The sequence below is a fragment of the Triticum urartu genome, chromosome 5A (genome assembly GCF_056163025.1).
Source record: "Triticum urartu cultivar PI428250 chromosome 5A, HENAU_Tu73, whole genome shotgun sequence".
Taxonomy (NCBI): Eukaryota; Viridiplantae; Streptophyta; class Magnoliopsida; order Poales; family Poaceae; genus Triticum; species Triticum urartu.
Window position 1 is genome coordinate 604,225,352 of NC_141877.1, and position 26,642 is coordinate 604,251,993.

Here is a 26,642-nt window from a genome sequence, read left to right on the forward strand (position 1 = left end):
TGTCATACTTTGGTTCGGCGGTATTGTTGGACGAAGCGGCCCGGACCGACATTACGCGTACGCTTACGCGAGACCGGTTCTCCCGACGTGCTTTGCACAAAGGTGGCTAGCGGGTGACAGTTTCTCCAACTTTAGTTGAACCAAGTGTGGCTACGCCCGGTCCTTGCGAAGGTTAAAACAGCACCAACTTGACAAACTATCGTTGTGGTTTTGATGCGTAGGTAAGATTGGTTCTTGCTTAAGCCCATAGCAGCCACGTAAAACTTGCAACAACAAAGTAGAGGACGTCTAACTTGTTTTTGCAGGGCATGTTGTGATGTGATATGGTCAAGACATGATGCTAAATTTTACTGTATGAGATGATCATGTTTTGTAACCAAGTTATCGGCAACTGGCAGGAGCCATATGGTTGTCGCTTTATTGTATGCAATGCAATTGCGCTGTAATGCTTTACTTTATCACTAAGCGGTAGCGATAGTCGTGGAAGCATAAGATTGGCGAGACGACAACGATGCTACGATGGTGATCAAGGTGTCGCGCCGGTGATGATGGTGATCACGACGGTGCTTCGAAGATGGAGATCACAAGCACAAGATGATGATGGCCATATCATATCACTTATATTGATTGCATGTGATGTTTATCTTTTATGCATCTTATCTTGCTTTGATTGTCGGTAGCATTTTAAGATGATCTCTCACTAATTATCAAGAAGTGTTCTCCCTGAGTATGCACCGTTGCGAAAGTTCTTCGTGCTGAGACACCACGTGATGATCGGGTGTGATAGGCTCTACGTTCAAATACAACGGGTGCAAAACAGTTGCACACGCGGAATACTCAGGTTATACTTGACGAGCCAAGCATATACAGATATGGCCTCGGAACACGGAGACCGAAAGGTCGAGCGTGAATCATATAGTAGATATGATCAACATAGTGATGTTCACCAATGAAACTACTCCATCTCACGTGATGATCGGACATGGTTTAGTTGATTTGGATCATGTGATCACTTAGAGGATTAGAGGGATGTCTATCTAAGTGGGAGTTCTTAAGTAATATGATTAATTGAACTTAAATTTATCATGAACTTAGTCCTGGTAGTATTTTGCAAATTATGTTGTAGATCAATAGCTCACGTTGTTGCTTCCCTGTGTTTATTTTGATATGTTCCTAGAGAAAATTGTGTTGAAAGATGTTAGTAGCAATGATGCGGATTGGATCCGTGATCTAAGGTTTATCCTCATTGCTGCACAGAAGAATTATGTCCTTGATGCACCGCTAGGTGACAGACCTATTGCAGGAGCAGATGCAGACGTTATGAATGTTTGGCTAGCTCAATATGATGACTACTTGATAGTTTAGTGCACCATGCTTAAACGGCTTAGAATCGAGACTTCAAAGACGTTTTGAACGTCATGGACCATATGAGATGTTCCAGGAGTTGAAGTTAATATTTCAAGAAAATACCCGAGTTGAGAGATATGAAGTTTCCAACAAGTTCTATAGCTAAAAAGATGGAGGAGAATCGCTCAACTAGTGAGCATGTTCTCAGATTGTCTGGGTACTACAATCGCTTGAATCAAATGGGAGTTAATCTTCCAGATAAGATAGTAATTGACAGAATTCTCTAGTCACCATCACCAAGTTAGTAGAACTTCGTGATGAACTATAGTATGCAAGGGATGACGAAAACGACTCCCGAGCTTTTCATGATGATGAAATCGATGAAGGTAGAAATCAAGAAAGAGCATCAAGTGTTGATGGTTGACAAGATCACTAGTTTCAAGAAAAGGGCAAAGGGAAAAGGGGGAACTTTAAGAAAAATAGCAAGCAAGTTGCTGTTCAAGTGAAGAAGCCCAAGTCTGATCCTAAGCCTGAGACTAAGTGCTTCTACTGCAAAGGGACTGGTCACTGGAAGCGGAACTACCCCAAGTGATTGGCGGATAAGAAGGATAGCAAAGTGAACATAAGTATATTTGATATACATGTTATTGATGTGTACTTTACTAGTGTTCAAAGCAACCCCTCAGTATTAGATACTAGTTCAGTTGCTAAGATTAGTAACTCGAAACGGGAGTTGCAGAATAAACAGAGACTAGTTAAGGGTGAAGCGACGATGTGTGTTGGAAGTGGTTCCAAGATTGATATGATCATCATCGCACACTCCCTATACTTTCGGGATTAGTGTTGAACCTAAATAAGTGTTATTTGGTGTTTGCGTTGAGCATGAATATGATTTGATCATGTTTATTGTAATACAGTTATTCATTAAAGTAAGAGAATAAATTGTTGTTCTGTTTACATGAATAAAACCTTATATGGTTGCACACCCAATGAAAATGGTTCATTGGATCTCGATCGTAGTGATACACATGATCATAATATTGAAACCAAAAGATGCAAAGTTAATAATGATAGTGCAACTTATTTGTGGCACTGCCGTTTAGGTCATATTGGTGTAAAGCGCATGAAGAAACTCCATGCTGATGGGCTTTTGGAATCACTTGATTATGAATCAGTTGATGCTTGCGAACCATGCCTCATGGGCAAGATGACTAAGACTCCGTTCTTCGGAACAATGGAGCGAGCAACAGAGTTGTTGGAAATCATATATACTGATGTATGTGGTCCGATGAATATTGAGGCTCGCGACAGGTATCATTATTTTCTGATCTTCACAGATGATTTGAGCAGATATGAGTATATCTACTTGATGAAACATAAGTCTGAAACATTTGAAAAGTTCAAAGAATTTCAGAGTGAAGTGGAAAATCATCGTAACAAGAAAATAAAGTTTCTACGATCTGATCGTAGAGAAGAGTATTTGAGTTACGAGTTTGGCCTTCAGTTAAAAACAATGTGAAATAGTTTCACTACTCACGCCACCTAGAACACCACAATGTAATGGTGTGTCCGAACGTCATAACCGTACTTTATTAGATATGGTGCGATCTATGATGTCTCTTACCGATCTACCACTATCGTTTTGGGGTTATGCATTAGAGACAGCTGCATTCACGTTAAATAGGGCACCATCTAAATCCGTTGAGACGGCACCGTATGAACTATGGTTTGGCAAGAAACCTAAGCTATCGTTTCTTAAAGTTTGAGGTTGCAATGCTTATGTGAAAAAGTTTCAACCTAATAAGCTCAAACCCAAATCGGAGAAGTGCGTCTTCATAGGATACCCAAAAGAAAATGTTGGGTACACCTTCTATCACAGATCCGAAGGCAAGACATTCGTTGCTTTGAATGGATCCTTTCTAGAGAAGGAGTTTCTCTTGAAAGAAGTGAGTGGGAGGAAAGTAGAACTTGATGAGGTAACTGTACCTGCTCCCTTATTGGAAAGTAATTCATCACAGAAAACGGTTTCTGTGACACCTACACCAATTAGTGAGGAAGTTAATGATGATGATCATGAAACTTCAGATCAAGTTATTACTGAACCTCATAGATCAATCAGAGTAAGATCCGCACCAGAGTGGTACGGTAATCCTGTTCTGGAAATCATGCTACTAGATCATGATGAACCTACGAACTATGAAGAAGCGATGGTGAGCCCAGATTCCGCAAAATGGCTTGAAGCCATGAAATCTGAGATGGGATCCATGTATGAAAAACAAAGTATGAACTTTGGTTGACTTGCCTGATGATCGCCAAGCAATTGAAAATAAATGGATCTTCAAGAGGAAGACGGACGCTGATAGTAGTGTTACTATCTACAAAGCTAGAATTGTTGCAAAAAGGTTTTCAACAAAGTTCAAGATGTTGACTACGATGAGAGTTTCTCACTCGTATCTATGCTTAAGTCTGTCCGAATCATGTTAGAAATTGCCGCATTTTATGAAATCTGGCAAATGGATAAACAAAGTTGTATTCCTTAATGGATTTCTTAAAAAAGAGTTGTATATGATGCAACCAGAAGGTTTTGTCAATCCTGAAAGTGTTAACAAAATATGCAAGCTCCAGCGATCCATCTGTGGACTGGTGCAAGCATCTCGGAGTTGGAATATACGCTTTGATAAGTTGATCAAAGCATATAATTTTATACAGACTTGTGGTGAAGTCTGTATTTACAAGAAAGTGAGTGGGAGCACTACAACATTTCTGAAAAGTATATGTGAATGACATATTGTTGATCGGAAATAATGTAGAATTATTCTGCAAAGCATAAAGGAGTGTTTGAAAGGATTTTTTCAAAGAAAGACCTCGGTGAAGCTGCTTACATATTGAGCATCAAGATCTATAGAGATAGATCAAGACGCTTAATAAGTTTTTTTTCAATGAGTACATACCTTGACAAGATTTTGAAGTAGTTCAAAATGGAACGGTCAAAGGAAAAGTTCTTGCCTGTGTTACAAGGTGTGAAATTGAGTAAGACTCAAAAACCGACCACAGCAGAAAATAGAAAGAGAATTAAAGTCATTCCCTGTGCCTCAACCATAGGTTCTGTAAAGTATGCCATGCTGCGTACCAGATCTATTGTATACCCTACCACTGATTTTGGCAAGGGAGTACAATAGTGATCTAGGAGTAGATCAATGGACAGTGGTCGAAATTATCCTTACTGGAATAACGATGTGTTTCTCAATTATGGAGGTGAAAAAAGGTTCGTCATAAAAAGTTACGTCGATGCAAGTTTTGACACAGATCTGGATGACTCTAAGTCTCGATCTAGATACATATTGAAAGTGGGAGCAATTAGCTAGAGTAGCTCCGTGCAGAGCATTGTAGACATAGAATTCGCAAAATACTTACGGATATGTATGTGACAGACCCGTTGACTAAAATTATCTCACAAGCAAAACATGATCACACCTTAGTACTCTTTGGGTGTTAATCACATAAACGATGTGAACTAGATTACTGACTCTAGTAAACCCTTTGGGTATAGGTCACATGACGATGTGAACTATGGGTGTTAATCACATGGTGATGTGAACTATTAGTGTTGAATCACATGGCGATGTGAACTAGATTATTGACTCTAGTGCAAGTGGAAGACTGAAGGAAATATGCCCTAGAGGCAATAATAAAGTTATTATTTATTTCCTTATATCATGATAAATGTTTATTATTCATGCTAGAATTGTATTAACCGGAAACATAATACATGTGTGAATACATAGACAAACAGAGTGTCACTAGTATGCCTCTACTTGACTAGCTCGTTAATCGAAGATGGTTATGTTTCCTAACCATGAACAAAAGAGTTGTTATTTGATTAACGGGATCACATCATTAGAAGAATGATGTGATTGACATGACCCATTCCATTAGCTTAGCACCCGATCGTTTAGTATGTTGCTATTGCTTTCTTCATGACTTATACATGTTCCTATGACTATGAGATTATGCAACTCCCATTTACCGGAGGAACACTTTGTGTGCTACCAAACGTCACAACGTAACTGGGTGATTATAAAGGAGCTCTACAGGTGTCTCCAAAGGTACATGTTGGGTTGGCGTATTTCGAGATTAGGATTTGTCACTCCGATTGTCGGAGAGGTATCTCTGGGCCCTCTCGGTAATGCACATCACATAAGCCTTGCAAGCATTGCAACTAATGAGTTAGTTGCGAGATGATGTATTACGGAACGAGTAAAGAGACTTGCCGGTAACGAGATTGAACTAGGTATTGAGATACCGACGATCGAATCTCGGGCAAGTAACATACCGATGACAAAGGGAACAACGTATGTTGTTATGCGGTCTGACCGATAAAGATCTTCGTAGAATATGTGGGAGCCAATATGAGCATCCAGGTTCCGCTATTGGTTATTGACCGGAGACGTGTCTCGGTAATGTCTACATTGTTCTCGAACCCGTAGGGTCCGCACGCTTAAGGTTTCGATGACAGTTTCATTATGAGTTTATATGTTTTGATGTACCGAAGGAGTTCGGAGTCCTGGATGAGATCAGGGACATGACGAGGAGTCTCGAAATGGTTGAGACGTAAAGATCGATATATTGGACGACTATATTCGGACATCGGAGAGGTTCCGAGTGATTCGGGTATTTTCGGAGGTACCGGGGAGTTACGGGAATACGAGGAAGAAGCAATGGGCCTTAATGGGCCTTAGTGGAAAGGACCAGGAGGTGGCGCGCGCCCCTCCCAAGCCCAGTCCGAATTGGACAAGGGGTTTGGGGCGCGGCCCCTCTCTCCCTTCCTTCCCCTCTTCCCCCCTTTCCCCCCTTCTCCTAGTTGGACTAGGAAAGGAGGAAACCTACTCCAACTAGGAGTAGGAATCCTACTCCCTGGCGCGCCCCTCCTAGGGCCGGCCTCCTCCCCCTTGCTCCTTTATATACGGGGGCAGGGGGGCACCCCTAGACACACAAATTGATCTTCGTGATCGTTCTCTTAGCCGTGTGCGGTGCCCCCCTCCACCATACTCCTCGATAATATTGTAGCGGTGCTTAGGCGAAGCCCTGCGACGGTAGAACATCAAGATCGTCACCACGCCGTCGTGCTGACGAAACTCTTCCCCGACACTTTGCTGGATCGGAGTCCGGGGATCGTCATCGAGCTGAACGTGTGCTAGAACTCGGAGGTGCCGTAGTTTCGGTGCTTGATCGGTCGGGCCGTGAAGACGTAATACTACATCAACCGCGTTGTCATAACGCTTCTGCTGTCGGTCTATGAGGGTACGTAGACAACACTCTCCCCTCTCGTTGCTATGCATCACCATGATCTTGCGTGTGCGTAGGAAATTTTTGAAATTACTACGTTCCCCAACACACGACACATGGTTGTTTGGACGAGTTTATGTGTGATTTTCTTATTTCTGGTGTTTTCCTTTGGTTTTTTCTTCTACTTTTTTCTTGACTTTTATCTAGAGTTTTGTCTTTTTTTCTAACGTACAATGGTTTGGGCGTACAGACTAATCATTGGTGTAGATTACACAGAGCGGGGAGTACAGGTTACATCGTGGAGGAAGCGTTGTTTGCAGTGTAAATGGAGCACATATTGCATCGTGAAGTCCAAGTTGCACTGCATATATGGAGAGTGTGAGTTCCATTGTATGGGAGTACATGTTGCATTATACAGTGAGTACATGCTACGTTAGGGAGTACTCCCTCTGTAAAGAAATATAAGAGCGTTTAGATCACTACTCTTATACTTCTTTACGGAGGGAGTACAAGTTGCATTAAATGAGGAGTACATGTTGTCGGAGTAGTACGTGTTGCACTGTGCATGGAGTACAAGTCGCGCCAAGGAGTACAAGTTACACTGAACGGGGAGAGCATGTTGTGTTGGAGTAGTACGTTTGCACTGTACATGGAGTACAAGTCACGCTAGGGAGTGCAAGTTGCATTGAACGAGGAGAACATGTTGCGCATGAGTTGTACATGTTGCACTGTACGGGGAGTACAAGTTGTGTCAGGGAGTGCAAGTTGCATTGAATGAGGAGGACATGTTGCGGCAGAGTAGTACGTGTTGCACTATACGGGGAGGACAGCTGTAGGAGAGTACATGTTGCGTTATAAGAGAAGCATTATACAGCGAGTACATGTTGCTTGAGGGAGTATAAGCTGCACAGTATGTGGAGTATAAGTCATGCCAGGAGTCCAAGTTGCATTGGGGGAGGAGAACATGTTGCTTGGCGCAAATACATATTACACTGTATGTGGAATACAAGTTACACTACATGGGAGTACACCTCCCGTGGGGAATATAGTTAATTCACCCAGTGATGTACATGATGTTTTTAATGAGAGAGTGAAGTACATGTATGTTTTTTGTTTTTTGTGGCCGAAATCACTATTCTGACCTTGTCAGAGAACTTTAGCAGAAAATGACCTCTCCCAAAAAATTAGCATGATTTGACCCTTTTTGAAATGCCAAGGCTCGTGGCATTACAGCCCCACATAGAAACGTCGAACCAGGAGGTGTAGCTGAAGGAAATATGCCCTAGAGGCAATAATAAAGTTGTTATTTTATATTTCCTTATTCATGATAAAGGTTTATTATTCATGCTAGAATCATATTGATCGGAAACTTAAATACATGTGTGAATACATAAACAAATATTGTGTCCCTAGTATGCCTCTACTAGAGTAGCTCGTTGATCAAAGATGGTTAAGGTTTCCTAACCATGGACATGTGTTGTCATTCAATAACGGTATCACATCATTAGGAGAATGATGTGATGGACAAGACCCATCCGTTAGCTTAGCATAATGATCATTCATTTTTATTGCTATTGCTTTCTTCATATCAAATACATATTCCTTCGACTATGAGATTATGCAACTCCCGGATACCGGAGGAATACCTTGTGTTCTATTAAACATCACAATGTAACTGGGTGATCATAAATATGCTCTACAGGTATCTCCGAAGGTGTTTGTTGAGTTGGCATAGATCAAGATTAGGATTTGTCACTCCGAGTATCGGAGAGGTATCTCTGGGCCCTCTTGGCCATACACATCATAAGCTAGCAAGCAAATGACTAAGGAGTTAATCACGAGGTGATGTATTACGGAACGAGTAAAGAGACTTGCCAGGAACGAGATTGAACTAGGTATGAAGATACCGACGATCGAATCTCGGGCAAGTAACATACCGATTGACAAAGGGAATTGCGTATGTTGTCATAATGGTTCGACTAATAAAGATCTTCATAGAATATGTAGGAGCCAATATGGAAATCCAGGTTCCGCTATTGGTTATTGACCGGAGAGGTGTCTCGGTCATGTCTACATAGTTCTCGAACCCGTAGGGGTCCGCACGATTAACGTTCGTTGACGATATAGTGTTATATGAGTTATATGTTTTGGTGACCGAATGTTGTTCGGAGTCCCGGATGAGATCACAGAAATGAAGAGGAGTCTCAAAATGGTCGAGAGGTAAATATTGATATATAGGATGATGGTATTTGGACACCAGAAGTGTTTCGGGATGTACCGGGAAGGAATCGGGTCACCAGAAGGGGTTCCGGGCACCCTCCGGCAAGTTGTGGGCCTTGTGGGCCAAAGGAGGGGACAGACCAGCCCACAAGGGGGCTGGTGTGCCCCCTCCCTTGTTTGGCCAGCCCTAGGGAAGGAAATGGGGGAGAGCTAGCCCCTCATGCCTTTCCCTCTCATGGGAGAAAGGAAAGGGGGGCGCCACCCTCCTCTACCTTTCTCCGCACTCCAAATAATGAAAAGGGAGGCGCGGCTTGGGAGGGACCCCAAGTAGGATTCCTCCTACTTGGGTGTCTCCTTTGGCTGCTCATCCCTCCCTCCCACCTATATATATGCGGGAGGGGGCGCCTACCACACAACAGACAATTGCCTAGCCATGTGCGGTACCCCCCCCCCTCCACTGTTTACACCCCCGGTCATATTTTTGTAGTGCTTAGGCGAAGCCCTACGGAGATCACTTCACCATCATCGTCACGACGCCATCGTGCTGCCGGAACTCATCTACTACCTCGCCGTTTTGCTGGATCAAGAAGGCAGAGGACGTCACCGAGCTGAATGTGTGCAGAACGCGGAGGTGTCGTACGTTCGATACTTAATCGGTTGGAGCGCGAAGAAGTTCGACTACATCAATTGCGTTGTTAAACGCTTCCACTTATGGTCTACGAGGGTACGTAGACATACTCTCTCCCTCGTTGCTATGCATCCCCATGGATAGATCATTGCGTGTGCGTAGAATTTTTTTTGTTTTCCATGCAACGTTTCCCAACAGTTGCTGGCCTTGCCGAAATGGTGTTGGCCGCCAACGTGGCAGAAAGAAACGCTAGACCATACCGTGTTGCTAGAAAGGCTTGATCCCCTGGTGTTTTTGATCTGAATAGGTAAGTGGTCCCAGGGCCGCGGGTGGGGCTCTCACCCACCACTCACCCCACAATCTTCCTCCTCATTCCCCACCCAAGTTGCAACCATCTCCCCTATCTCTTCTCCACTCGGTCCTCCTTTAAATCCTTCTAAATCGGTGGCATTTGTCCATGGATTGTGTGTCTTTTCCATTCCTAGAGGTAACCTCCTTCACCTCCCAAGTTCTGATTGGATGGAGTGTTATATTTGGATGGTTTGTTCATGTGACTCCTAACCCTAGTTGTGAAGATTTCTCCCAAAAATAATCCTTGAATTGTTGATACTGTGACTAGTATGATGTTTGTGATGTTTAGTAATGAGTATGGTTGGTCCAATAGTGGTTTAGGGTTAGTGCTAGTAATGAGAATGAACAAAGCTTAGGGTTTTGGGTTAGGGTTACTGTTAAAATTTAGGGTTAGGGTTAGTATTAGAAATTGTTCTAACTTGTTTTGTATGTCATGTGGTAGATTTGTCATTGATACTTGTAAGTACTTACGATGCCATTGTTTTTTAGATGGAGAGGATCATGAATGTTCATTATGCTGACAAGACGACATTTGTGAATGGTGAGATTGTTCACAACGGTGAGGAAGTGTTGACATTTTTTTACAAGTCCTACGTTTTTTAGGATTACAAGTCCTGGTTATGAGGAGGTTGTGGAAGATATAATGATTTCATTAAATTGGATGGATCTATGTGGGCCAAGCCAAAAATGCCGGGGGTTTGGCGTTTCTATTTGGGGCAGTAACGCCACAAGTCTTGGCGTTGCTAAAAAGGGTAAAATCGTACTAAAAATCAAGGGAGGTCATTTCGTGCTAAGGTTTTCTGACAAGGTTTGAACAATGATTTCGGCCTTCTTTTGAGAGGGGGGGGGGGGGGGTGGGGGGTACAAGTATGTTACAACAGTGGGTACAGGTCCTAGTTAGTTTGTATGGGGAATACAAGTTGCGCTAGAAAAGAAGTTCTCGAAACTTATTAATATGGAATCTAATTTTAAGGATTTTGACGCGATGAAAACAGTTTGTAATTTGGACGATCAGTTTAGGTGATAAATCATTTTAAAAGGTATTAAAAAATCTCATGAAAAAGAGGGTTTTTTAACATGGTCGCTCTTACATCTTCTTTTCAGATAAGAGGTAAGAATATATAATAAATCTGAACCGTTGATTTCATTAAATAGTGGGTTTGATTAATCTTACCTTCTTATCTTCCATGTGAAAAGAGGGGGTAAGAGGGAGAGTAATTCATGCTTTCCGTAAAGTCCGTTGGAATATGTCCGTTCGGTAAGGGTGACCATGTTAAAATTGCTCCGTAAAAGAAGAAATACGTACGAGCCTTTTCTTCCCTTAACAACAGATTTCTGGATCCTCGGAACATCTGGGCGTCTTCCTAGTTAATCTAGTGCACACTGGATCTATCCTACTACGTACCCGGCTTCATATGGACGAGCAATCAACAAACGAGCCAACGGCGGCACGTAGTGTGGTGCGGGGGCTACTCGGTCGGCGGAGCAGCTCCGAAAGACCGAAACCCAACCGGCAGCGCGCGACCCTCGTCGCAAGCTTAGATGGATTTCAACACGGAGGATCACAAAATAATCATGAGTGCCCCTATGATCATGGCAGCAAACAAAAAGCTGTCCTCACAGCGCAGTGGATGCACTCAAGCAGATTCATACACAGCGGATCGCAAACCCAGGGAGCAGAGCAGATCTACAAGAAGGAACTGACCTGGGGAGGGCGGAGGAGGACGGAGTCCAATCTTGCTGAGAAACCCTCGACCTCCGCATAGCTGAGCTGAGCACCCGACTAGAGATGAATCCGGATATGACCTAGGTTACCCACCAAGTGTCAAGTGTGGTATAGTAGTAGTAGTAGTAGTATGAAAGACGACTCAGAAATATTGATTGATGGGCATGTCATACCGGTCGCCACCCCAAAATCTTCATCTTTACCACTTTAAAGATTCTCCTTCCCTTCCTTTAGTGACACATACATACATTTATATACGCCTTTTAAACGTGCGGGGTTGGTGGGAACCGGTCCTTGTGTCAGGTTTCGCCGTGTGTCAAAAGTGGCATTATGTGATTGTGAATCAAAACTGGAACAGAATGGCCAAAGCTTTGTCATATTATACTAATACTAATAATAAAGCAGACGGAAATAATTACAAATGATGAGTTCCACTAGTAGCTACTAGCAGTAGGTAGTACGAGTCCCCATCAGTTCTTCAGAATTTCATACAGCTAGTTTCTTTCTCCCCCTTTATATGGCAGTGTGACGAGCCAAATAGGCACAGCCAGCGTGGATGGTTGCAGCTGCTCGTGCTCGGACGCTCAAGCTCTCCGCGTCAACAACTCGGACAATCAGATTGGTGGTGGTCTTGTACTCCAGGAACTGCCAACAGTGTCGCAAACCGCTGCTGTTGAAGAACAACTCGATCAAAAGCTCGATAGTTTCTGGGTTTTGGACTGATGCTAAGGGCTCCAAGCGTGCAGGCTTTTAGATTCATGGTCCTGGTAACATGTGATCAGAGCATTTTTCCAGGGCTGTCCTTATCTCCTTCAGCATCTCGTCGATCCCGATGTGCCTCCTGCAAGGGCAGGAAAACAACGGAAATGACATTTTATAACAGAAGAAGAGAACAGTTTCTTGCGACACCGAGTGAATTAAAGGGGAAAATGTGTTGAATTTGTACAACTTGAGGACATTTGAAGCAGTGTACGAGAAAACTCATGGTGTGATAATAATGCAAGTGTCACATGAGGAGGCTTACAAATTAATCAAATATCAAATGAAAACAGCAGATATTAGTCTCCCCATGCACTAGGGATCGGATCATACAATATATCAAGCACCCCAGACCCCAGAAGAGATGAGGTGGAAAAGCAAAGCGCGGTTTTGTATTGATCAGCAGACCAACAGATTTACGAGCTGTTTAAGTGAACATGGTAAAAGAATGTGTTAAGTTGGTCTGGTGAGAAGACTTACAGTACGCTTGCGCCAATTACAGCTTGAGGCCTTGGGTAGTCTCCAAGTTCCTTATCATCATCTTCTGAGGTATGGTGTCTGTTGAAGTTTTCATTTAGTTTTCCTTTGCTGGCATTTTTGTCATGGCATTCTCCACAGCCTACTGAAGATATTTCAAGTGCCAATGAAGATAACCTATCTTGGGCCTACAACGGAGAAAAACATTGTTAGGGCACCAATCATGCCAAGAAAGATCTAGAAAACTAAATGCTAAAAACCAGGGAAACCATAGTTTGATCCAAATTAAGTAGGAAATTGCACCTTAGGAAGATCAATCTTGTTCAGGACCACAACATAAGGCCGCTCCAGGTATTTGGGGTTATACATCCTTAATTCCTGTACAGAGATGATTGTCAGATGATCATTCAACATTGAGACTATACTTGAGAAACTAAACATAGACATATGATTCAGTTTTCTCACAAGGCTTACATTTGAAATAAGATTTTGCAATCCCTTAGCAAAGCAACTATTATCCTACAGATCCTACTACCAAGTTCCAACTAACTAGATCTTAATAGTTAATACTTAACAGATAACAGAATTGTTGGTGCAAGTGCCGCTACTCTGATCAGTCCCTTCCCTTTAGTTCTATTGATTAGACTTCCTATATACAAAGGGCAATAAGATTATGCTAACAACAAATGAAAACAATAAATAACAAACTGTCCCACTACTGATGCTAGTGTAGCTTCCAGGTTCAGGGTTATAGCTATGGACAAATTATATAGTGAATGTCATTGCAATTCTCAAAACAAAATAGGACTTGGGAATGATGAAAGCAATTAGTTACTTCTCTGACAATCTTATAATTGTTCACAGGGTCATCAGCAGCAGCATCAACGACGTGGACGATTACCCTCGTTCTCCTCAAATGTCTCAAGAAATTGCGACCAAGACCCTGCGGTGCAATTAAAGCACATGATAAATCCACAGAGGCTAACCACGGGAAGCAACAAGACGACACCTTCAAACAAACATTGTGCAAATAACACAAAGGTAAACGGCACCTTGCCCAGATGAGCGCCCTCAATAAGACCCGGCAAATCTGCCAATGTTGCTCCAGAGGAAAACTGCAACGCCCCTAAAGTGGGATCTCCACCAAGCCGGCCAAGATTTGGCATTAATGTAGTGAATGGATAATCAGCAATGTCTGGTCGTGCAAGCGTTATAGCTGATAGAAGTGTTGATTTTCCAGCATTTGGAAGTCCCTGAAAATGCAAATGAAGACGATTAGGCCAACATTGCGATATGCCAAAGAAATAGATCTGAAGCAAGCCTTGAAGACCTGATAATCCAACACTGAACCCTAAAAGTGAAACAGAAGGGACTCTTAGCAACTGCAACCCTTCTAACCCAGAGTCATCTCTTGACTCTTGTATATAGAAAATGATCTGAACACCTTTTTCCTAATAAAAAAGAGAGAGAAAATCCATTATGTAGCAGTGCAACACTCTTACCACAAGGCCAACATCTGCAACCACCCTTAAGATTAACTCCAAGCTTATTTCCTCACCAGGCTGGCCATGCGTTAATACCTACAGAAAAAGGAGATGAGACAAAATCACACCCAAAAAAAGTAGAGGTGAAAATGGAGAAAACTAGTCAGCAAATAAAGATGTTGTTATTTGAAATATTTGGATAATCCTAAACTATACTGATAGGATCAGATAACACCGAATACCACGCATTTGGTGTACAGTACTGTTAAAGAATTCTTATGTACTCATTGGCATTAGCGGCGGAGCATCTGTTTGTTTATCACTCATTACCAATTTGCGATGGGCATCGCATCAGTTGGAGACATGTAAACAGTATTGCTAGACGTGCGAGAACTTCGAGTGGAGGCAGAGAACTAGATTGTACTATGCTCTCTGATGGACCAGTGGTATTATTATCTATGTAGAACTAGAGTAACCATAAACACTAAACAATGCAGCACCATGAACCTCTCTGCAGGACCGCTCAGCGCCTCGCTCACCAGAACATGCCGCACAGCCCATCATGCATGTTCTGCGGCCAAACTCTGGAGACAATGCACCACCTCCTTGTGGACTGACTGTTCTACAGGATCGTCTGGCACAAAGACCTCTCCTGGATCCATGCCCCCTCCTGTGGCCCGAAGCCCTCATCGACTGGTGGGACGTTGCAAAGCAGAGGACTCTGAAGGAACGGCGCAAAGCCCTTGCAACTTGCAAGCACCATACTCCCCACGTCCTGGATGCTCTGGAAGCACAGGAACAAGTGCACCTTTGACAACATGCGCCTGGACTCCAACGTCCTTCTTAGGGACATCGCTGATGAGGGTTGCGCGTGGGAGCAGCTGGGTTGGCAGCCTGTCAACCTGAAGGCTGGGATGTCCACTGATTCATCCTGGCAGCGCCTTTGCCTTTGTTGTGTTTAATGTTTCCTACCTGCCCTGCTTGGGCATGTAATTAACTTTGTTCCTGCCTTTTCAATATAATGAGATGCAGAGCTTTTGCGTTTTCTTCAAAAATAAAAATAAATACTCCCTCCGTAAACTAATGTAAGAGCGTTTAGATTACTAAAGTAGTGATCTAAATGCTCTTATATTAGTTTACGGAGGGAGTACTAAACAAGCAGTGCATTATAAGAAACACAGAGCATTTTGTTCTGATCAATCCTTCCCTGATTTAATGACCCTAATAAGACAACCTATTGGTAAAAATGGCATCGAATATATACCATCAAATCCAGGATTATTTCATAGGTAACAACTTACCTTATCAGTAACATCACGCATGACATTAGGCGATAAAGCCATGGCTTTCCCTCTTTTGTAATCGGGCGCATCGATCAAGCTGATCTGCAAAAGTGAAGTAAATATGTAAAACCATAATAATGATAGCAAGCATATGTATCATACCAAATGAAAAAGAATATCAGAAAACAATGAAAAGTGTCCACTACACTGTTTTACATGAGGTACTCACATACTCAGCTACACTGGAATCTGTATTCAGAGGAATAGGCATGGTTATCGCCATCTCAACTAGTCACAGTGAGATTTGCAATTGTCTCCATACCCACCTGGTTATAGACAAACTCAGATTTTCTCCCGGAGCAGCAGCCCTTTAGGACAACTGGGCCAGGAATTTTAACGTGCAGTGGAGGTCGTAAGAAACAGCAGATCCGACGGTCAGAAACGCCTCAGTCACTAAAACGGATGGCCAAAAATGAAGGAGGCGTGCGAGGGCTGGGATTAGGCTCAATTTTACTGTCCTAAATGCCATCCGCTGGTAACGCAATCGTACCCGGTAACAATCTAGTTATAGACACTGATACAGCCCTCAGAATGCACTTTGGGTATATTATCAGATACAGGTTTTCAGGGGTAGAACGATTCAACTTAAGTGTGTTGAAAGTACACAAATGCGTCTTGACATGTTAAAATTGGTTAACTCCGATACTTCGCAAGCAGTTTACACAGTTTTCCTGCAAGTGCCATAAACCAGAGCATCATCGTGAAATGGTTACTAAGCTCTATAGAATTTGTGCTGTCCATAAGGAATAACTTGGGTCTGCTATTGCTGAAGCAAAACCCATGGCTCCTAGCATAGTTGTGGAAATGTTTGCCAAGTGTCGTACGCATTTGCAGACAGAAATTCAGTCACTCTGTTTTAACATTCTAACACGACGATACAGATTAACATCTACCAACTCACCCCGCCCTGTCCACCCCTAGCGACGAGCACCTCATCACCAGGATGAGCCAAATCGGCAAGAACAGACCCTTTCTTGCGCCTCACAACGGTACCTGCAATTCAGTGAGCAGGCAAGGCATCATCAGAGTCAGACGCCTAACCTCACAGAGCCACAGAGCAAAAATTGCTCCGCGTTCACAGCAGCAGGCCTACAAACCTACAGGCACGGGTATCCTGAGCGTCTCCCCGGCGGAGCCGTTGTGCATCCGGGAGCTGAGGGTGCCGGTGGCCCCGACGTTGCCGCCCCTCTTGGCGCAGTGCCGGGCCTTGGCGTGGAACCCCAGCAGCGACTCCTCCGCCTCGTCGGCGTACAGCACCACGTCGCCGCCGTGCCCGCCCACGGGCAGCGACACGGACCCGTCGTAGTTCCGCTTGAACGACACCTTCTTCCCGCTGCCCTTCTTGGCCTTTCCCTTGTCCGCGGCCCTGCCGCCGCCGCGGGGCTTCGAGGTGGCCGCGTCCGCGGAGGAGCCCGGCGGCATGTTGAGAACGGCGCCGTGGCCGCCGTCCCCCGCGCGCACGCTGACGACCGCGTGGTCGAAGTACTTGTGCGCCTCCTTGGCTAGCGCCTGCGGCGGCGGGGATGCGCTCGGGGGAGCCTTGGCCCTGGCCGCCGCTGACGCCGCCCGGCACGCGACCGCGATCGGCCTGCGCCTCGGCGCGAGCAGGGCGTCCCTGAGAAGTTCCCGCTGGAGAAGCAGGTGGTGGTGCGCGCCCCGGGAGAAGACGGCGCGGTGGTGGCTGGCCGTGTGGGAGGGGAGGAGGAGCGTCGCCATTGGGGTGCTGCCACTGGTGGTGGTGTCAGTCAGTGCAGCGCCGGGGTTGGGGATAAGCCGCCGCGGGGTTTAGTTATGGGCCGTTGATGAGGCGCGGCCCGTGGGCTCGGACCATAATGGTGCGCTCGTACTGGGCCAATTTGCCACGCCTCAAGCTCGACGTCCGGGGCTTTAGTTTGTGCCTTTTCCTCACTCAAGCGAGAGATAGTTTGAACTTTTTTTGTCTACAAAACATAGTTTGAGCTTTTTGTTCCCTCAAAAAAGTAAAAACTTTTTCCTACCCGCAGCGTCGTTGATATACCTGTTTTCGCCCCTCAAATCAAAAAAGAAGAAGAAAAAAAGTTGAAATCCTCTTTTCTAGTCAATGAAGAAAGGACGTTCAAGCACACCATTGTCCATGTCAACACAAGGGGGATGGAAAAAAGAAGAGAGAAAAATGACTCCATCTAACAGGTAGGTCCACATGGATATGCAAAGTCGCAAACTGGCCGATTGCCAGACTCTAGAAGAGACTCTCAATACAGGTTCGTTCTACATCAAACTGGAAACAGCAATGTACATCCACCGCATCACATGCGTGAAGAGATGGAGGACTCCCGTCCAGATCGCCTTCGCCTTCACCGCCGTCGCCGCTTCGACTGCACCTGCTGAATGTAGGGCAGAGATGAATTAGTCGCAACTCATAAAAGCATGCCACCAGTCGTTATAAAATTATTATGTCAAGTTTCGTTATAAATTATGCTAGGTTTCGTTGCTGTTCTTCATGTGTTTCTTCTATTCATGCATTTCCATTTGGTGTTTCTTCTATTCATTCATGCATTTCCATTCATTTGCGTCCCAATGGCCGATGGGCCCCTGGTTTTAAGCAATTATTTGTACCTACAATAAAACATGGCAGCTATCTAAAAAGGACGGGCCAGGTGGGGTCTGGGGAAGGATTATACGAGGCAAGCCTTACCCCTGCACAGTGTAATGCAGAGAGGCCACGTCGAACCCAGGACCTCTTGGCACAAGTGGGGAGTGCTTCACCACTGCGCCTCCAACAATACATGACGGCTATATCAAAAGGAAAGAAAATACAAGATCATCTATGCCTACTTCCACTAAATTAGAAGATCCTATGCATCGTTGGTTTTGCTAGTGATACAAATTAAGAATCAATGCAGCAACAATTTAATCAATTAAAGCATCAAATTACTTACCTTCTCATCTGATTCGCCTGTAGATTCATGGGAATTTTCGTTCTTGACTCCATTTCCATTTCCATTTTCAGCAACACAACCTTCACATGTAAAATTCTCAAGTTTCTTTGCTTCTTTGATGGTCTTTCCAATACAAGCAGGGTGAAACCTGGGGACAATGTTTCAGGACATCAACAAGATATTCTGGAACTACTATTCAAAGATATACTAGTTTTGCCAAAATGGTCAGAAAAGCTGAAAGTGCTACAGAGTGGCTGATACATGAAAATGGATGATGTATGTGAAGAAAGACTATAATGTTCTCAACTAGCTATCTTATTTGAATTTATAAATATTCTGTTGAAAGGAGTAATGCAATTTTTAATTGCAGAAACTAAATGCATGTAAAGACCATACAATCTTTGAAAAGGTCAAGAACTTGAAAGCGCAACTCTCAAAGGTGGATATCACATAACGGAATCGCTATCTATTCCAAGTACTTTTTGCCCAAATCACCTTGTCTCCACACTTTTATAAACATGCATGAGCTCAAACAATCACGCATGAAGCCAGGAATTTGACTATGCAACACTTGGCCCAAAATGAACTACTATTACTAATTAATCTTCTCTGATGTTCAGTATCAGACTACCAAATTGCAGTAACCAGTGGTAGATTAACTTTTTAGCCTGCTAGAGCCCCTTAATCGGTTGTGTAGTTTGCACCTGTGAAATTTAGTTGCTTTGCTGCTAGTGAGAAAAAATGCTTTTACAAAGGTAATAGGATGCTGAACATCTTGACTTCATTGAATGACACAAATGCAAGATAGTCTCCACGTTACAACCATTCTGGTATAGAGAAACTAAACGAATGCATCAACTGAAACTTACCAATCAGAGCATTCCTCACACTGGATCATAAGATCGTCAGGGTTGTATGGCATCTCACACTTACAAAACCTGTTGTGTTGTTAGAATAAGAGATGGAAAGGCAGTTAATTAGTACAAATAAAAAACTAAACATGTCTTGTCTTTCATAAAAGAGAGATACGATGTATCCTAATAGGTAATATGCATGTTAATCAAAGAGCGCTACAAGAGAGCAAAGATATAGTTTCGCCAAAATCTGCAAGATAGGTCTTATAAAGGCTCCCCTGACTCAGACTTTGCAGTAACATTACCGGTAAACCATGTACCTAGTTCAATCTGGCACAACAGAACATAGCCAAAACAAAGTGAATTATGTCCCAAAAGGAGTAATAGGGTTACAGTAGAGAGTAGTAATAGGGTTACAGTAGAGAGTATCTCTTATAAACCCATCTCTCATGGTAACGAGAGAACAAGTTATCAATTATCAACCATGGGGGCACAAAGCCAGAGGTTTTAGAGGGAAAAAAAATCATAGGTTAGAGCCACGGAGGAAACTGTAAGAAAGTAAGAAACAATGACTCACTCAACACCATCAAATGAAATGCACACTTTGCTCAACTGCCTTCAGCATCAAACTAGTTGTCTAAAGATGCTAGCAAAATAATGAAATTATGAAGTACTCCCTCTGTAAACAAATGTAAGATGTTTTAGATCACTAAAGTAGTGACCTAAAACGTCTTATATTTGTTTACAGAGGGAGTAGTAAGATGTGCCGTAGAAAAACAGAGGCTCGTTTAAATTCTTACACAGCTATGCGGTCAGGCACAAAGCTGCCTGTGATTGATTTGTACTCGAAGCGGCAAAAATAGTCCTCAGGATTGACAGCAGAAAGCTTGGTGTAGTCCCGGAAGCTGTAGACGTTGCACTTGCACTCTATGGTATCAGCACTCTGCACATCTTGGTGGTCAGAGAGGAACACCTCCTTCTCGCCATGGAATGGCCTGCGCCCACCAATGGACTCCTCCGGTCGGTAGTACCAGCGCACTTTAACCTTGACATTTGCGCCCCGAGGTCCTGCTGCCTCGATTTCCTCAATCTTGGCCACATACGGAGGCTTTGATGTGTCGGGCGCCTTCATCAGCACAGAGTCCCCAGCTGAAACAAAACAGACCATGGACTTAAATGGTAAGCTAAAACTGGATAGTAGTAGTAACAAGACTAGGATAGCGATGTTTAATTGCCCCAGGACTGATATGGCAGAAGGTTATCACACTTTACGACGAACTATTGCCGCCAACATCCTGAACTGAGGAAATTTCAGCACAAGAAATGCAAGTTGTGCAGCCTAGGATAAGCCTCCACATAACCTCCCATCATAATCCTTTTGGCTGGGTTAGCAAAAAGACTTACATTGTACCCAAAGATAAGCTTTTAGGGTTTCGGCCGACAGAGCTACTCTCAAGTCCTCAGCTCCATGTGCATACTGGGGAGTAAGTGTTAATCCGAGTGATATAAAGAAGACACTAACTAACCCTGCTAAAGCCCAAATCCAGCTTAACCCCAGTTCTTGACTGACAGTGTCTCCCCCGAATGTTCAAAGGTAAGTAGATTAAGAAACCAAAGCAGTAAAATTAAAGAACGCTCCAGGATTTACAGCATGCTAGGACCATTTCAGGATGCACGACTTGCTAACACCAGATTTTTCTTTAGGGGGCGCGAGTGCAGATTCTACATCTGGCATGACCGCGGCCCCCCAAACCCGTCGAAATCGGAACAATCCCGCCCGGGCACCCGAAAATCCGCCGAAAAAATATCGGAAACAAACTAGACCGGACTGGACTGGAATCACGAACGGAGGAATCGGGGGGCGAGAGGGGGGAGGGGAGGGCTCACGGCGGATGACGCCGTCGGATCCCTTGATGGTGTAGGACTCCAGGATCCGCCTGGGCGTCCGCGGCGTCTTCCCCGGCGTCTTTGACATGGGCGGCGGCGGCGGATTGGGAGGCGGCGGCGCGGCTCCGACGAGGGGAGGGGAGGGGATGGGGATGGGAATGGGAATGAGCGAGCTCTCTCTGTTTTTTTTCTCTCTCGGCCCTGCGCGAGCCCGACGAGCCCCCTTTATTTTCTCTCTCGCTCGGTGTGACTGTGCGCGTGTGTGTCTCTCGCTCTCGTCCTCTTTCGGTCTCCCTGGACTCCAACAGGGCTCCACCACGCGTCGCGCCCGCCCACCGGCGCCGCGCGGGCGGCCCCTCCGCCGTCCGATCCGGGGGTGGGGCCCACCGTTATCGCCATCGGACGGTGGTCAGTGACCGATGGTGGCCTGCTGGGAATGCAGACATCGCACACCAAGAAACGGGTCGTTTCTTCAGGTGCCGAGAATACATAAAGGTTTGAAATCAAATACTCCCGCCGTAAACTAATATAAGATCGTTTAAATCACTAAACGGTCTATTTCATTTGAACAAAACGAAACATCCAACTTTTGAACAGATATACTTCATCGTGAATTCGGTTTTCTCTGGTTTGGACAAGCTGCATGCGTTCCGAACAGGGCCTTTAGCGATGGATATGGCGCATTTTTAGTAGAGGCGTATGAAGAGTTAGCTGTGAAACATCTCTATCTAGACATGTTTTAGTGTTAGATACTACATTCGTGTTTACAAAAATCTAAGACAGATAATTTGGGCTGGAGATAATATATGCAAGTTGGCTGAATTTGCAATTTGGCTAAGTTGATTATGTGTGTGGGGGTGGGGGGGGGGGGGAGGGGGGCGGCAGTTTGAGGACGAAAGCTGGAAGAAAAATAAAGAAAGACCATTTACTATTAATCTAACTAGCGCATTGCCCTGGGATTGGTTGGAATATTTGTTTTCATGATGTTTTCATGAGTTTGTGTTTTTCATGCATGTTAAGAAAGAGATATTTAGTGTGATTGATGAGGTGGCTTGTGTGCATGTAGAGAGAATCGAGATTTTTCGATAAAAGGTGAATTTTATTTACTCAAAATGAGCATCAAGTGAATACAAACATAATGAGCACACACCCGACCTCTGCTTACTTAGGATGCACACAGATAAAATACGTCGGCAAGGACCAAAGTCATACAAAACCAAAACTATGCCTAAGCGAGAGAAGAAGAAAAATAAAGCGATCAAAACAACAATCACCAAACTACTACAAAGATCATATCTGCACCAACCACAAAGGTTCCTCAACATCAACGCCGGTTCTTCATCAGTAACACCTTCAGGAAGTAAACAACCCATCATTATTGGATTCAATCATCATGGGCCAAATTCTAGATTTTCGCCCTGAAAAACAAGTCCGAGCATATCTGAACAATGCCTTCAACAAGGTAATGACGCACGAACCTCATCATTGCCATGTAGAATCAACTCAGGACTTACCTAGGGTTTTCACCCCGGAGCCCAAGATAGGGTACTCGAGAAGCACCACATTGAAGTCAACATGTATTGTCGCCGTCACTTTTTCATGATCCCAGTAATTACATGCGCTGGGCTAGAAATCCCACCATCGTCGCAGCACAATCATTTCCCCTATGTCAAACCATCGTCCATGGATTGACATTTGTCCGCAAAAGGCAAACTGACTGGAGTGAGAACCACCAAAATCCATAAAGCATGGATTGCATGTGGGGTGCTGAAGGCAAACTGACCGGAGCGAGAACCACCAAAACATATGAAGGAGCCTTTTGCATGCAACTCGCAACGTTGTCAGAGATAGTAAGGATCAACTATTTATCTATATTCTATTAGCAAAAAAACTATTTATCTATATAGGATGACCTAGAAAATATATATAACTAAAATAAATTTGGATATGATCAGGTCCCAATTAACGCGCTGAGGCCGTCTAGATTTGGTAACTACTCCCTCCGTCTCTTATATTATGGGACGGAGAGAGTAGTTTTTAAGACAGACAAAAAGACCATTATCGCTCGTCTATCTAGTACTTTCTTCGTTTTTATTTACTCCGTATATTAAGTTTGTCTAAAGTCAAACTTTATATACTTTTAACAAGTTTTTAGAAAAATATATTAACATGTACACCACCAAATATATATCATTGAATTCATCATTGTAACTACTTTCACATCATATAAATTTGTTACTATAAATGTTCCTATTGTTTTCTACAAACTTGGTCAAACTTTGTAAAGTTTGACTTCAATCAAAGCTAATATGTGAAGTAAATAAAAACGGAGGGAGTATAAACATACGGCGTTTTACAGACTTGAAGAACAGTAGGAGACAAAAAGACCATTCCCGCTCATTGTGGGACGGAGGGAGTACTTGCTTATAAAAAAGCACACACCGCACCTGATATGTTCCTCACACCACCGACAATCTGGAAACAACATTAATTACATTAATCCTGATTTGGAAACAACATCAATTACATTAATTGCAATTAATCTTGGAATCAACATTAATTGCAGCACGATTACTGTTAGATGTACAAGGTTATGAGAAGATGCACAAGTTAAAGACAAGGTTACAAGAAGGCACAAGGAATCACAAGGAGACCCCCCAAGTCCCCAATCCAAACTCAAGCCCGGTGTGCTGCAGCTACAGCTCCACAAGGCCCTTGATGCAGTAGGTGCCCACGAGGAACCACCCGGTCATGACGGCGGCGAAGGCGAGGAGGCCGAGCAAGAACGTCGTGCCGCCGAGGAGAACCCCAAGGGCAAGCACCACAACGAATGGCGCCAGGGTCTTCACCGCGGCCCCCGCGCTCACCCAGCGGCCCCGTAGGAACATCACCGCGGCCAAGCTCACCACGTTCCACTTGTCGTGGCCGGCGTAGAAGAGCCGGTTCAGGTTGTTGGCGACGAAGGAGTGACAGTTGCAGGTGAACAGGTTGTAGTTCCTGTTCTGAAACTCCTGCACGCCTTTCCTCAGAGCACCATCCCATGTCGTCTCTGCGCCGGTGTCGAGAAGTTTATAGCACTGCGTGTGACAAGAGATTAACGGCTTGTGAGTAATAGTATGATTTGAGATTTGAATGCTGCGTAAATATTAGTATATAAACCACAAAGTACAGACCTCATCACCATTTAATTGGATATAGCGTGTAACAGCTCCAAAGGCAAAGTTGTCAACTGACACGAAATTTGGACCGGCAAAGTCCAAGATTACACCATCTTCTCTGCAAATACCAATGTGACCGATAAATGGCATCAGCCATGTGATGAAGGGTATGGGAGTCCACACTATGCAACAAGGAAACCGAGCTCTTCTTGGGTCGATTGGACTAAGCTGGCTTCTTTCAGCTTCCATGAGCTCACTCTAGTTCAAGCTGCTGATCCAGATTCAAGGGAGAACTGCTCCAGAGGAATGTTGCAGAAAAAATAGCATCAGAAGAAGAATGCACATTCGTGCTGTCAGGAAAACAAGAAAAACACATGAAATGGATGCCAAGTACTTGACATTTATAATGGCATGCACATGCAGAATTGAAGAAGTTCTATTCAACAAGGAGCATAAAACAAGTGCAAGAACTTAAATCCACAAGCAGCATTTAGGCAGGCAGATGTTCTTATTTTGAGAAATAAATCTACCTTTGTATTTTAATGGTCAAATGTTGTCTCAAATGAACCATAAGAATAATAGCACCTTTAGACCAAATGGTTACTGCAAGTGTGATGTACCAATATAAAATAGAAGGGAATACTTAAGATGCTGAAATAATAACACAAACAGCATGAATACAGCACAGTCGCAGTAAATCTATTCTACTCTCGATATCTATTAAGTTGAGGAGAACTGCCAAGCAAAAAAGTTGCGGACTAACTTGATTGCTGCTATTGACAGGCTGGTGCCAAAAATGCAACTACATCACATAAGGAAATTACCATACTATTTCCTATCGCTATGCAGTGTAAGTCAAAAGGATGCTCGTGTTCTCTGAGAAAGCGCGAGTTCAGTCATAATGTTTCTCCCTGCATTGTCATCCCAAAGTGATTTCTACAATCCTCTGTATGATTGAACCAAATTTTATCACAGTAATATGGTCAGATATTCTGTGTAATTCTCTAATTAGACTATTATTTTTACACACTTGTTTTTGTCAAGATTACTATAACAGTCAACCACTCAAGAAATGATATTAAGCCTTAAATCATGTCATTTTGCACACGGATCCACCTAGGTGATCCCTCAGGAAGCGTTCTTCCACATATCTAATCTACTCTCATATTTGGAATCAACGAAGCCGGAAATCCACTGTGGTTAAGGAGATTTAACATGATTGGGAGGCACATTCTAGAAAAAACCAGCATACCTCAACACAATTTCTATCTGATTTAAATGCCAATTCTGCTCCCGCACATCCAGTCCCACAGGAGACGGGACACAGGATAATGCCTATTCGCCAAATCCAAGACCAACAAAGGACCTGGACCATTGGCTGTTTCACCGATCCAAGAGCACCAAGGAAATCCCAAATCCCCTAACTGAACCAGTCCATTCGAGACAACCAACAACATTCCCCGTACGGCGCTTACTGGGATTCAAGAAAGCTGGAGGAAATTATTTTACGAAACCTAACGCGGGGGTCATAGATAGGGTTCGCCCGTCCGGTTCAGGCAGGAAAAGCACACGAGCAGAAAAGGTAGGTATGATTCCGGTTCCGCTATCTTCTGCAGATTGGACTTACCGAGAGAGGGAGTCCTCGCGGAGATCGACCTGACGCCTTCTCCTCGGCGAGGACCAGCGGCGGCGGCGGCGGCGGCGACGGCGATGGGGCCTGCTAGTGCTAGGAGATGCAGCTCGTGCTTGGAGATGGCTGCGGTGGGGAAAATAAGAGCATCTCTAGTAACCCTGCATAAGTGGTCAAACCCGTAAATTTTTTGCATTTTACAGTTTTAGGCAAATAAAATATTCAGAACAAAAACCATAAAAGTGGTCTAATCCGTAAAAATTTTAAAGGCCACCGCAAATGCACATCCAAAACCCTTATCTTTGGAGGTTCGAAGGCCGAATTTAGGGGCCCCCGTATACCGGTCAAGCCTCGTCGGAGCAAACACGCCGTCGCGGAGTTTGCCGGAATCCGCCCTAAACTCGTCGGAATTCATCACCGCACATCAAAAAAGGCCGCTAGACACCGCAATTGATCGCCGTCGGTTCGAATTGGACGAGCTCGACATCGTCGTGGCCTCCCATGATCTCAGCCTGGCCGCCGGAATCCTCCCGACGCGGCAGGCAAAGGGGCACGGCTCGCATGGCAATAGAGC

At 44.1% G+C, this 26,642-nt stretch overlaps 3 protein-coding genes and 1 pseudogene across 6 annotated transcripts in view; all 4 read right to left on the reverse strand.

Annotated features, from left to right (window-relative positions):
- Nucleotides 1-11,771, reverse strand: part of LOC125526528 (uncharacterized) — a 49,304-nt pseudogene extending 37,533 nt beyond the window's left edge. Inside the window, exon 1 of the transcript XR_015602868.1 lies at nucleotides 11,538-11,771. The product of XR_015602868.1 is annotated as an uncharacterized LOC125526528 (transcript). The remainder of the gene's footprint in view (nucleotides 1-11,537) is intronic.
- Nucleotides 11,772-11,910: 139 nt separating this feature from the next.
- Nucleotides 11,911-17,559, reverse strand: LOC125531124 (putative GTP-binding protein OBGC2). The gene is made up of 9 exons (XM_048695531.2): nucleotides 16,719-17,559; nucleotides 16,523-16,614; nucleotides 15,580-15,663; nucleotides 14,297-14,374; nucleotides 13,847-14,047; nucleotides 13,630-13,737; nucleotides 13,098-13,172; nucleotides 12,798-12,982; nucleotides 11,911-12,399 (listed from the first exon to the last, which is right to left on the reverse strand). Exons 1-9 carry the CDS (start codon nucleotides 17,335-17,337, stop codon nucleotides 12,315-12,317), a joined length of 1,527 nt encoding a protein of 508 aa, XP_048551488.2. The 5' UTR covers nucleotides 17,338-17,559; the 3' UTR covers nucleotides 11,911-12,314.
- A 115-nt stretch (nucleotides 17,560-17,674) lies between these two features.
- Nucleotides 17,675-21,516, reverse strand: LOC125531122 (chromatin remodeling protein SHL). 2 transcript variants are annotated; one of them, XM_048695528.1, is made up of 5 exons: nucleotides 21,281-21,516; nucleotides 20,194-20,542; nucleotides 19,409-19,477; nucleotides 18,540-18,687; nucleotides 17,675-17,981 (listed from the first exon to the last, which is right to left on the reverse strand). In XM_048695528.1, exons 1-5 carry the CDS (start codon nucleotides 21,366-21,368, stop codon nucleotides 17,955-17,957), a joined length of 681 nt encoding a protein of 226 aa, XP_048551485.1. In that variant the 5' UTR covers nucleotides 21,369-21,516; the 3' UTR covers nucleotides 17,675-17,954. The 2 variants fall into 2 exon arrangements, with proteins under 2 accessions (XP_048551485.1, XP_048551484.1); XM_048695527.1 differs by having other exon boundaries at nucleotides 17,675-17,984.
- Nucleotides 21,517-23,657: 2,141 nt separating this feature from the next.
- RTH (RTE1-homolog) lies at nucleotides 23,658-26,220 on the reverse strand. 2 transcript variants are annotated; one of them, XM_048695529.2, is made up of 3 exons: nucleotides 26,066-26,220; nucleotides 24,454-24,731; nucleotides 23,658-24,357 (listed from the first exon to the last, which is right to left on the reverse strand). In XM_048695529.2, exons 2-3 carry the CDS (start codon nucleotides 24,685-24,687, stop codon nucleotides 23,977-23,979), a joined length of 615 nt encoding a protein of 204 aa, XP_048551486.1. In that variant the 5' UTR covers nucleotides 24,688-24,731; nucleotides 26,066-26,220; the 3' UTR covers nucleotides 23,658-23,976. The 2 variants fall into 2 exon arrangements, with proteins under 2 accessions (XP_048551486.1, XP_048551487.1); XM_048695530.2 differs by having other exon boundaries at nucleotides 24,454-24,788; nucleotides 26,066-26,219.
- Between the last annotated feature and the right edge of the window lie 422 nt (nucleotides 26,221-26,642).

Excerpts from the sequence above, each read along its gene's own strand:
- LOC125531122 (XM_048695527.1), bottom strand. The coding sequence starts at position 21,368 with ATGTCAAAGACGCCGGGGAAGACGCCGCGGACGCCCAGGCGGATCCTG. Across the intron at positions 19,478-20,193 it reads GTGCCTGACCGCATAGCTGT|GTTTTGTAAGTGTGAGATGC; the intron begins GTAAGAATTTAA and ends ACAACACAACAG. Across the intron at positions 18,688-19,408 it reads TGTGAGGAATGCTCTGATTG|GTTTCACCCTGCTTGTATTG; the intron begins GTAAGTTTCAGT and ends CATTGTCCCCAG.
- LOC125531124 (XM_048695531.2), bottom strand. The coding sequence starts at position 17,337 with ATGGCGACGCTCCTCCTCCCCTCCCACACGGCCAGCCACCACCGCGCC. Across the intron at positions 16,615-16,718 it reads CAGGATACCCGTGCCTGTAG|GTACCGTTGTGAGGCGCAAG; the intron begins GTTTGTAGGCCT and ends ACTGAATTGCAG. Across the intron at positions 13,173-13,629 it reads ATTATAAGATTGTCAGAGAA|GAATTAAGGATGTATAACCC; the intron begins GTAACTAATTGC and ends ATCTCTGTACAG.
- RTH (XM_048695529.2), bottom strand. The coding sequence starts at position 24,687 with ATGGAAGCTGAAAGAAGCCAGCTTAGTCCAATCGACCCAAGAAGAGCT. Across the intron at positions 24,358-24,453 it reads TCCAATTAAATGGTGATGAG|TGCTATAAACTTCTCGACAC; the intron begins GTCTGTACTTTG and ends TGTCACACGCAG.